The sequence below is a fragment of the Spea bombifrons genome, chromosome 8, assembly GCF_027358695.1.
Source record: "Spea bombifrons isolate aSpeBom1 chromosome 8, aSpeBom1.2.pri, whole genome shotgun sequence".
Taxonomy (NCBI): domain Eukaryota; kingdom Metazoa; phylum Chordata; class Amphibia; order Anura; family Pelobatidae; genus Spea; species Spea bombifrons.
The window spans coordinates 12,085,552-12,098,240 of record NC_071094.1 but is presented as its reverse complement, the minus strand read 5'-3'; the positions used below and the strand labels follow the sequence as shown (position 1 = coordinate 12,098,240).

Here is a 12,689-nt window from a genome sequence, read left to right as displayed (position 1 = left end):
GTCTTGTACATTAACATCATTAGAATGACATGTCTTCATGCTCTGCCAGGAAACTAGAGGTACCCTTTTAGAGGGAAAGTATAATTTTGATAGTCAGCTCATATGATCAGGGACCATCTGCACATCAATGCAAACATATAAATACATAATACAAACATTACGCAACTATAGCACAATGTCAAGACCTGAACTGCGGGCATAACTTGTAGCGCATTTTGCACATGTAATATACTTGACCCAGTCTTTCAAAATGTCTTTTCTTTTACCGTTAATTTGTTGTATAATGATCATGGTGGCAAGGGTCACAACTGTGGCCAGGTCCCCACTCAAGGGGGCCCAGTTGACCCCTGCTACTGCCCCTTTGAAAGCCACTAGCTGTGAGTAACACCTGCGACACAAAAAGAGCGTAGAGATTATCCAATCGGATGATCACTCACACTCTCTCTCCCTGCAGTCTATTGTGCAGGAAGTGACATCTCATCCATTTCCTGCATGCTGGATCAGTCTGCGCAGAGGGAGAAAGACACAGGCAAGCCGTTTGGAGCCTTTGATGGCACATGCAGCAGTTTGAGGACAAAGATGGCACAAGCAGGCTGTTTGGGGAGCTTAAGTGCGACAGGCAGTTTGTATCCACCGGGTCCTGCGGTTTCTAGTTTCACAGGAGGCTTCAGTTTGGTTATTATTGTTTAATGAAACCAGTGGAAACCTTAGGAATCACTGTGCAAAATAATAATTTCGAGTACTTAATAGAGCTATAAAGTTAGAGTTATTTCCATGCAAATACTTTAATTTTGAACATATCTGCATGTCTTCACCTCTACCTGGGGATAAATTAGCTCACTAGGTTTGTATTATTCAGCATCTGTCTCTGGACAGACTTTACTTTTCCAGGAAATGAAACTGTACAGAAAATAATTGTTCTTGTAAAGTAAAAAAAACACCCTTTCCTGTCACTATTATACCTAAAGATACATGAGTATGCGAGAGATATATGGCAAAAGGTGACATTTCAGTCTCCTGTCCTAAAGTGTTTTCATCTTCAACCACTTTAAAGGCAACCAGAACCAGTTGCCAAAGAGCAAGTTGGAAGATATTGAAGATGTGTGAAAACCAGCACCAAAAGTGTTAACACTAGCAGCAGCAAAGAAACACTGTGCAATTCCTAAATCCCACCAAAAATAGTAAATCTGAAAAAAGAGGGGAGTTCAATGTGAGCTTAGTGTATAAAAAAGTGAATATTAAGTGGAATACAATCTGATATACTGTATATTTGTTATCCACTGTCCAGGTTCTTGTTTTGTGCTTGACCATGTATATCATAAACAAAGAGATAAAAAAAATCATAGTGTAGCTTATTTTGTAACAATATGTGATTAAGAATGTTTGGTGGGTATATAGAGCTCATGAAGCGTTTCCACACTGGCAGTATTTCAATCCACAATAACATTCCGGTGTGCAAAAAAAAAAAAGTTTCCTGTTTTCATCCAATACAACAAATGGCAATTGGTGACTTTTCAAGGACTATAACACAGACTTAGAGAAATACTGGAATGTTATTGTGGATTGAAATACTGCCCCTGCTGGAAAACGATGTTTGAAGAGCTCTATATACCCACCAATTTTTGTGCAACTCACAAACATTCAAATACAACTGCATTATATATTATTATATATATTATATAGTATATATATATATATATATATATATTAGATTACAGATATATATATATATATATATATATATATATATATATATATATATATATATACATACACACACACATAAACATACACACAAATTTTTGTGTAGGCAAAGATTTTTCTCTGAAGAAAATTATTAACAGACGCTACTTACATTTAAAGTAAGATCTATGCAATCATTTATCAGATGCCAACTTTGTTCATGAAGCACTGTCGGAGCCTAATGTGACCAACAGTGCTGTATGCATAAGGCTGGCTCCTATACATAGAGACTGCCTCTGTACAAGGAGAAGGCACACTGAAAAATGTGACCATCATCAGGTAATTAATGGGGCTTTTTTCACTTAATCTCAAGAGAACAACCATGCACACCATACTTTTAATTCGTAAGTGTTTTCTTGTAATCGTAATCTATATTTAGATTTGGTGACGTATGTTGCTAAAACACTGATTGGATCAGGGATGGGTTGCATGTTCAGATTTTGGGTAGGCTTCACTGGGTGTTTCAGTAAACACCTCAGAAGCACCAATTACTTCCAAAAGTGCAAGAGGCATGTGCTATTTACATACTATCCATTTTAACATTCATCTACAAAAAATAGAAATAGGAAAATAAACATTTTGTTAACAAAATTAAATGTGCCAGAAGGTCCCATTTCATGATAGAGCAATCACTAGTTTAATGGTATGATTGTCAGGACATGAAGACATTAGCATCATTCTGACTGCATGAATACACACAGGACAGGTCCACTGCACCTACGTTTGGTGTTGTTAGGATAAAGATTAGCATAGTCAAACCATACCTGGGGAAATATTGGTCAGTTACTACCTACTTATGACAGAAGCATACTTTGAGTAGTCATATAATATGGGGAATACAGATACAACACATACGCAATTTCGAAGTTAGGACAGTTTAAAATCAATCTTGCAACCAAATAAAAAAAGATAAATAAATTACCGTTAATGTTTAAGACATGACTAGTCTATTTCAACGGACTCTAGGGGCAACTTTTTAATCTTGCTATGATTGAAGTAGGTGATTATCCGTTGTATCATGATTCCCCTGCTATTATATACCACATTGTATTCATTTACTTATTTTGCTGCAAATACACCGCAAGAATGGATTCATGTGAAATAGTTTCTATATTAAGAATGGATCTTCCCAGGTGGTCCCACCATGTTTTTAACTGACCAACATTTGACACTGTATAGCTGATGTTTGTGGGAAGGACATAGAGTAGAGGGTGGGGCTAGAGATGGGAGGAGCGACAGGGAGTCCATCTTGCCCAGGTGGGCTGGCTGCCTCAGTTGACATGACAGAGTGTGGCCTGTTGGTCAAAGGTCTGACATAGGTCCAGTGTTGCTTGACAAGTTTGTAGGGACAGGCTTGGGAAGCTGAAGCAAATATTACAGACCATAAAATGAAGAGGGGAAAAAACAGAGAAATAAAAATAAAGGAAATCATGACCACATTTGTACTACGTTACTTATGACTTACCCAACCTCACAGCTGCTACAAACAATAGTTGTCATAAGGCATTTTCATTTTCAGTGTCACCAATTTACAGTAGTCACTTTGGTTAACAGAAAAAAAATGGCACTCTGTAACAATTTTTGATTTTTCCCATCTTAGATTTCAGATTATTAAAAAGTCTGCAAATAGCATTGAGGTTGTGTAACAAATTCTCTCCAGTATCACAAAAGGTAATTTTTTATATATATATATATTTACCGAACAAACATATAACCGCGTTAAATATCAACAAATCAATCCTATGTGAATTTAAGATAAAATAGACTGTTAATAAGAGGGGTAACGCATACATTTTTTAATAAATACACAAGGTTTCTAGGCAGTGCAGAAAAAAAAAATGTTATTTCACAAAGACAAAATAAAACCAAGTACCTCCACCTGGCCTCTCGTCCTCTTCTCTGAAGAGTGGTGAAGTTAGAATAACCTTTAATTTTAATTTGGGCTCTTTTGAATTGTGAATAATAAGTGATGCATCTTCGAGGCATTGTCCCACTTGGTATGATTCTTCTGTGAGTTTCTAAAATTGAGAAAGGAGATGGAAGTCAATTTGGAACCTAAAATCTATAGAGATGAGAGTGTTCCTTTAATTGGAGGTTAGAAAAACTACATTGTGATGGCATCACAACAGTTGATGGCATCACAACAGTTGATGGTAAATCCCATACTCTCTATTCTATAGACCATTTAATGTACAAAGCTTAGTTATTTTCTTTAGAATCAACCTAGTCTCCTGTGTTTAAGAGGGTCAGCTTCATTACAGTAGATGCAGAAAGTCAGCTGGTCACGCAGTCTGGTGGTGATCTAAGATACTCAGTGAAAACGGGAGAGCTACCAGTCATCTATCTTTTAGGATTTCCACTGAGGTCTATTTAGAAGAAAGGTGGTATGCAGAACAGTTGGAAATTCCCACATTCTTCTATCGCTGTGCATAACCTTTTTGAAAGAGGAGTTCACTGAGATTTAAATTTCACCTTTACATACTGCACTGGCCACATACACATTTTAAATGATAACGCTAGTAAACATTGTTTGGCACAGATTTGCGATTTTAAAGCAAAAATAAGCAAAGAAAAAGCTTTGTCTTTTTCTACTTTAATATATACCTTTCCAGAATAGAAACCATATACAGGTAAAGAGAATCTCTAGATGTAAATAGCTCGATGATAAAGCCGTCTCCTACCTGGATTTGTAGTGGAAGGTTGTCTCGAACAGTGGATAACAAGCTCTCTGTCGGCTTCTCCTTACACAGGAGAACCAATTCTAGATCCATATCATCTTTAATGAGCAGCCCTTTGGCAACCAAGCCAATTCTCATGACTCCACACAACACACGACCACTCTCATCCCTGAAAAACAACAATATGTGCGATTAGAGGCGCCACATAATTATACTTTCAAATTTATGGACACAACTGTAAACACCATAAACCCAGTCATAGCTTTCAGTTATCTATGTAGTACTGAAAAAACAAAAATGCATATTTATATGTGTTCAACATAGTGGTTATTGTAGCTATAATCATGATTATTTTAAACGTTAATAGAAATTATTACAAATTGAAAGAAGTAAGAGATTGAAGAGAAGAAAAAACACACTGTATTGTATTCATAGCAAACAAATATTTATAACTCACACAAACTTACATTGATCTATGAAAGAATAAAATAAAGGAATACACAAATTACTCACCCTATCAGTTTATAAGATATGTAAAAAAAAGAGGATCTGCTCTGACATTAAAAAAATGACATGAAACCACCAGCCTAAATAAAATGTATGTTTTTCGATAAATTGTGTATCCTTTTCTAAGAAGTTAACAATGAATAATTGAAGTGTGGAAAATTTGAAAGAAAATATTTTAAAACTAAGGTGCACAAAATGAGCTGGTGCAAGATTTCTTCTTGTAATTACGTGGATAAAATAAAGGAACATTAGATATAACCTTGCAAGCAGGAAAAATATAATCTGTGGGGCTAGTATTTACATCATGTGGAGAGATTGCAGAGGGTTACAGAATCCCACTGGGAAGATCATTCTACCTGAGCCATGAATAATAGGCTACTCGTAGAGGTGGATAGTGCTTAGCCTGCAAGAAGCAGTACAACGGCATATCTGGAAGAACACTAAAATAAGATTCGGAACTGCTCTGTCAGCATTGTCTCTTTTACTTCGGCACAAAGAGTAAGGACTTGCAATCAGGCATAGCAACATTTATTTAGTAATGCCAAATAAACAGAAGAAAAAACATCTTGCCTTAAATACTAATTCGTAATTAGACTTTTTCATTCAAAACATAAGGAGCTCAGCTGTTTATCACACTCTCTGGCACGATAATGACTTCACCCTTCCTTGCAGACTGTAAACAGTATATCTACAAAATATTTAACCCCCAAAAAAACAGTTGAAGCATCTCGTATCATGTGTGTTGGAAGTGGGCATTAAAGGCGGCAGACAAACCAGTTTTTCAGATTTTACTGGGTGATACACAACGTTTTTTTCTTCAATTTGACACTAATTGGAAAAAGTTTATAACTTGCATGATTTTGGATAAGGAGTGCTTATGTTGGAACCATGCAAGATGATTGATACAAAGACAGAAACGATAGAAGTGGCTTGATGACGGCTGCAAGGATTAGCTGGAACACTGGCTATATTGATTTTTGTATTACTTTATTTAAAAGAAAGAAGATTGCCTGCCCTTTTGCTGCACCCATGGTAGGTGATATTTGTCAAGGATACCATATCACTTTTTTTTATATAAGGGCTATGTACAAATCTGTTATAAAGATGCATATAATGAACATCAAGTATCCATAAATGTATAGATAGAGTGTAGAAACAGAAATAGGTCTATATTCATTAAAATCAAAACAATTTTGGACAATGGCTCATTACATCAGCATCCCAGATGTGAAATGTCAATTCTACACAATCCATTGAACAATTAAAACAAGATCACAAGTTAGACCAGCCCGTGATAAGCACTTTTAGTCTATAAGAAACTAATAATTAATATTCATTGTGGAAAAGGAACATCCAATAAAATGAAAAAAAAAATGTTCAATGGAAAATCTGAATCCTAATTCCTAAATCTTCAATTTCACAGCAGATGCTTTGTAGGACTCGTGCCATCATATGTGGGACACATCATGGTGCTGTGCCAAGGAATGACGAAGATTTATTTTTTGTTCATTTTATTCAGTGCTCTTTGAAAGAGGTAGCATTTTTCATTTGGGTTAATATGTCCTATTCCTGGTGCATTTGTGTTCAATACATCATTTATGAATAATGGAGGGCTGGGGAATATTTATCACACGTATGTTGTTATTTTGTGGGATCCGAGTATAAGAAATGATTGAAAAACAAAAAAACATTGCATTAAGGAAATTTCAAATACAATTCCGCAGATTATAGAACCGTCTAATGTAAATGGTTTATTGAATAAACCAGCTAACAAATCCCTATCCCTTGGGAATCTATAAAACGATCAAATAAGAAAAGGTAGCAACAGATTATGTATTTGGTACCTCCTATATTCACATTTAACATATCTGCAACATCTGTCCCTTTTCAGCTTCATCCAACACGAAGATTGGTGGGCTATACCATTCACCAAAGCCCCCAACTCACTACATGAAAATAGGCAAAAGAAGATGTAACAGCTACGCTACAGAAGGAAAGATGATCAGAACTGTCGAAATCATTAAGGTTACAGATTCTCATACAAAACAAGGGCAGGTCATGAGGATTTACAGGCGAGCAAGTCACTCAATCACAAAGATTACCTGAAATTCACTCCGAACATTGAACTATGAATTATGCAGGGGCATATCAGCCACTTTTGCATGAGAAAGCTTTGAGCTTTATTATTTATTAGTCGAATCCTGCATTAATGACAACCAGCAATCATGGATATAGGACTTATTCAACTGTATTCAAAAAGGGAGATAAACGATAAAAAAAACCTTTAAAAATTGAGTTTATTTTAAAACTTTAAAAAAACAAAGAGAGGCTACAATCCCATATAGATTCAAATAATAAATCCAAACGTATGCTGGGTGCTGCAACGCCAAAGGACCCGGTCCAGGTTCCAAACCGCGACACAGAAACCGATAGTTGGGTCAGCCGACACCAGCCTCACACAAGGATATCCATGCATGTATATAAAATACATTTATTGAGCGTCCGTAGACAATAAAATCGAAAGGAACAACAGAATGCAAACACAAACAAAAAATGGCCGCTTGATGCGTTTTGCACAAACTGTGCTTAGTCATAAGCTGCCTATATTTATTTTAAAAATTGCATTAACATTTAAATTAACATGACATGTCTTCGCATGAAAACTCAGTGGTATGCTACAAAACAAAGAGTGGATTTGGTATTCCAGCATATTCGTTTGAATTATACACTGTCGGAAATTAAAACAAGGAACGCTACACTATTTCTTAATTCTTCATCTGCCAAAAAGAACAACGATAGAACAATGGTCACTGGTCATGTACCTCTCAGGGCATTTCTGCTATGATGAGGATTGTAAGAAAAATAAATGGTGCAATATATTCGCATCTAAAGAGAACCAATAATTTTTATCTTGCAGGAAGGAAAGGATGGAAGGTCTATTTCTGTTCTCCTCTGATCTCTGTGCCATTCTAGGAAATGTAAGATACATCTTGATTTTCCACTTGATAAAGCCAGGTTTATAACAGTCTAATTCTTTGGAGCAATTCAACCTCCACAGGTCTGTTTCACTTGACCCAAGAGCAGCTTAAGAGATTGATTATCAAGCTGGTAGGTTCCTGAACAACTTTTCCAGTGTGGTATTTGGAACACGTGGCACATAGCCAAACGTATAAGACGGCATGCTCAAGAATTTGACACAGTGCAGTAAGATCAGTGCAGTAAGGACTAGCTTTCATTAACATTAAATAACAGAGTAAGCATTAAAAAGGAAATTGCACCCCAAATAAATTAGGTATAATTACACTAATGTGTAGTTTGTCCTTTCACCAGCCTGTTCATATACACAACCCCCTGCTATATATTAATGCCAGCAAAATACAGCTGCTATGAACAGTAATCTTGCATTTCAATTTGACTGCATAGTTCCAGCATTATGGCATTTACTCGAGTTTCAAATAAAGAAGCAATACTTGAAAACAGCTTTGAAAGTGTTGCAAACACATGCAAGCGCTACCTCATTCTGCAAGCAATGTTATGGTAAGCAATTAATAATAAATGAAATGCCCACTAGGTCATTTCATTTCCAGAAACCTGCATAATGATTATGTCCTATGTTTCTGAAATATGAAAAATTTGCAAAAAAAAATCTGCAAGAAAATTTCCTATGTTTTTCATTTTACAAGGCTCGGAATTATCCAGAGTTCTATTATTTGTTTTATATAGAACCATCATATTCCACAGCGCCGTATAATGAGTAAACAGGACAGAACAAGTAATATTTAACATAATTTCATTTAGAGAAACCGGTGAGGAGGGCCTTGCTCCAACGATCTTACAATCTAGAAATGTCTCGCCAACTGATACAAAGCCTACATTCTACAACAGATTAAATACATTCATTATCCCAGTAGTGCATTGTTCCTTACTGGCCTGCAAGACACTAGTTACTAAGTGAATCCGTCACCACATTCTTTTTGAAGGTAGAAAAATGGATAGAAGATAGCTTGAAGAATTGAGAGCTGATGCAGACCTATTTGCTTACGCTGCATTCACCCCTACTATTTTCTGTATAACAAAATAATATATTATCCAGCAATAATCACATTTGCAGGTTTAAGTATAACTAAAACCAAAAATTGTTAAGTTACATTCAAGGAGGCTAAGATTTGAGACAAGAGTTGGGTGTAGTCAAGAGACCTTCCTGTCCAGAGGGTATTTTAATGGGCAAGTAAAACCAAGTGGCATCCAGCCCCATAGGCCCTGTAGCCAGTAACTAAAGTTCTAGCCTTATATCACCTTATTTTACCTTTATAGATAGGACCTATGGCGAGGGCATTAAATAATTCCTGCACCCAGAGGCCAGTAACCCTGGGCTCGCTCCTGGTCCAGGCTCTCATTTTAACCTGTCTAGCTAAACAGAGGGGACAAAAAAAAGGTGTACAGACACATGATGGTGTTATCACTTCTGAGGAATGTAAAACTATTAATTATCTTTTTGGGATTTACATAAAAGTTTTTGAAAATAATATTGTTGAATTATGTAGAAAAGCCTAATTGCTGTTACCTATTAATTGATTTGTTGTTTAAAAAAAATGGCTGATTTTCTGCACATTTTATTTAACCTCTTACCTGTCAATTAAGGCCTAACAGAGGACAGAATCAACCTCTGTATACCAACAATCAACCTCTGTATACCAGCAAGAGGGAGCCTGGTCACAACCAAACCAAACTGATGCATATTGCTCTTATTTGAGAATTACATTCTCAGTAATTGAATTGTATTCCAGAATTTGCTTGTCTTCAGGTGAAAGAACACGCAATGATTTCAGACTTTACATAAGTCTCAGAAGTCTTTCATTAAGGTCTTCACGTTTTATAGTTTGAATATCAGGTCATAAGCATATTTATCGTTGTACAGAATAAAAAAAGGCTTTGGGAAATAAATTAATTTCAGGACATAATAACAATTATTTGTTCCTTAGGTCTGAAAAAATAGTAAATGCAACAACACATGACATATACACATATTGTCATGATTTATTCAACAAAAATAAAGTCAAAATGGAGAAGGAAAACTAAGTACACCCTTATTACTTCCATAGGAATTAAGATGCTAAGTAGTAGACAGGTGCTTTTAATTAAATGCCCTTGATTAACTGATCATCAACAAGCGTGGCCACCCCTATAAAAGCTGGATTTTTAGCAGTTTGTTGGTCTGGAGAATTCGGGTGCGTGTTAACACAATCCCAAGTAGGGAAGACATCAGCAACGATCTTGGAGAAGCAATTGTTGCTGCCCATCCATCTGGGAAGGGCTATAAGGCAATTTCCAAACAATTTAAAGTCCATCATTCTACAGCGAGAAAAATTATTCAAGTGTAAAGCCTTTAGGACAGTTCCAATCTTCCCAGGCGTGGACATCCCAGCAAATTCACCCCAAGGTCAGACTGCACAAAGCTCAGAGAAATTGCAAAAATCCTAAGGGTTGCATCTCAGATTCTACAGGCCCCAGTTAGCATTTTAAAGGTTAAAGTTCATGACAGTACAATTAGAAAATGTACAAGTATATATCAGCAAAAACACCTTATACTAACTGTCAAGCACAGTGGTGGATTAATGGCTCTCTAAGACAAAACATGTTATCAAGCTTGTTGGGATGTTTGGCACCACTTTTTGTGAATAGTCTATCATTTAGAATGAGCATTATGTTAAGTCCCACGGTGGAAAAAAAAACATCATTTATGTCAAACATTCTTTTTACAAGGGAGAAAAATCCTCCATTACATACTATAGTATTTTTATTTGGTTTTTTTATGCTTTTGGGGCATGGAAGTGTATTTTATATTTCTACTGGAAGTGTACAGGGTGTTTAGGCTCCTGTGTATACATTTTGAAAACCTTTTTTTCCTCTACAAATCTTTATTATATTTTATTTTTTTTATAAAATCTGCTTCTCCCACTTTTTTACTTTGATCACCAGCACAGCTAATCTGAAAGTGATCTACAGCCCTATAGTGCTTTAACCCTGCCTCATAAAGGGCCTGCATGGTCAGGGTCACAGGATGCTTTGGGCAGACACTCTGGGAACTCGTCCACTTTGAAAATTGTTTCCAGTGGACAACTTACTTGGTTTCATCATTGTCTTCTTTCTTGACGTTTACATCGTTCTCCACTTTCACACAGTTGTTTTTCTCATCCATCCAATCAGAGACATGCTTCAGGGCACATTCCACTGTAGACACCATGTTTTGGACAGCCTCAAGTTCCTCTGGAGATGGATATATTGTCGAGTGCTTTGCCATGACATGGCGATCATCATTTGCAAAGGAGCGTATGGATCTCTGGGTTTTAAGAATCATAAAAGATGGTTTAAAGAACATATAAATATCTTGACAGCATTAACAAAACAACATACAACTCAAAATGTGGTAACCTCCCCTGGCCTTGTGTTGTGCTATAAAATGGGTCAATTATGTCCACCAATTGTGAGGCAATTGTCCCCAGAAAACACAATGTATTTAAACAATTACATTACCGGAACACTGCACTTTGGCACAAGTTGGTATATTAAACAACTATCTAAGAGATTGAAGATATAAACCTTAAAACAAATGCCAACCAACCATATTGGACCATATACCGTTAATGAAGGATTCAGTGTACAAAGTTCTGAAACACAGCGCATCAAAGTGGTTTATCAGACAGACAACACCAAGCTTTTATTTTTTAATCAAGCAGTACATAAAGTGACAGTCACACATATAACATAGAATCTTTATATATACACATACTATAATTGTATTTATTTGGTGAATATGGATCACAAGCATATAGCCCTGTTGGCTACGTGGAAATATTTTTTTTCAATTGAAATCTATTCAATTAGAATACAAATTATGCGTCTTACTGATCAGCAAGTAGAGTAGGAGAGCATAGATTCTCTCACATTATCATTGATCACTGAAATTCCTTTTCTGTTGGCATGTATTTTATGTCTTGTTCCCATGTCCTTAGGGTACTGTCTCTATCTTTTAATCCTGAATATATTAAAGGATGGCTAGTCCCTTTATTAGATTTCTTCTTGTTTGGTGAGGAGTATGGGTTACGTGTTTCTGTTAGGGGTTAACTTTAGAGGTCTTTCAGGAATTCCATTTGTTAACTCTGGACCTATTACATTATTCAGCAATACATGACAACGCCAATAAATCTTAGCATTTTAAGTGGGTCACATCTTAACAAATCTAATTTTGCCTAAAAACTGTGAAGTGAAGTCTGCCTAGAAAACTATTAGTTACTTTCCATATGCCTGCAGCCAATAATTGGAAGGGAAGACTTTCCATTGAAATCAATGAGTGTTTATTGTGTACACGCACACAGGGGATCTTACGGCGATCTGCATGGCAATAGGTATATCATGTGGACACAGGACACAAGAGATGCGTTCGGCGAAGAAAAAAAAATAGAGGCAAGTGCATATGGGGTGAATGATGCCTTTGTAACTATGGCCACTTCAAGCACACTATGCTACTAAAAGGATAAGTATAAAATCAGAAAGACCCTACCTGTAATCATAGTCTCCCCAGTCTTTATAGGGTACACACTTTACATTTTAATAATGTTTTTTTTCAGAATATTTAAAATCTTCTTAAATTTACACATTATTACATAATCCAGGAGGTATTTACAATTAACTTAACATCTACAAATCTGAAAGCGATGATACAATAATGTATATCAATGACTGGTCTTAAATTTACTTTAA

At 36.0% G+C, this 12,689-nt stretch overlaps 1 protein-coding gene across 4 annotated transcripts in view; it reads right to left on the bottom strand.

The window, feature by feature from the left end:
• STRBP (spermatid perinuclear RNA binding protein) overlaps nucleotides 1-12,689 on the bottom strand; it is a 68,464-nt gene that overhangs the window by 24,084 nt on the left and 31,691 nt on the right. For all 4 annotated transcript variants that reach the window (XM_053472422.1, XM_053472423.1, XM_053472424.1 and 1 more), the window contains exons 4-6: nucleotides 11,054-11,268; nucleotides 4,425-4,590; nucleotides 3,617-3,761 (exon numbers count right to left, since the gene is read on the bottom strand). In XM_053472422.1, coding sequence (XP_053328397.1) covers nucleotides 3,617-3,761; nucleotides 4,425-4,590; nucleotides 11,054-11,268 — 526 coding nt within the window. The remainder of the gene's footprint in view (nucleotides 1-3,616; nucleotides 3,762-4,424; nucleotides 4,591-11,053; nucleotides 11,269-12,689) is intronic.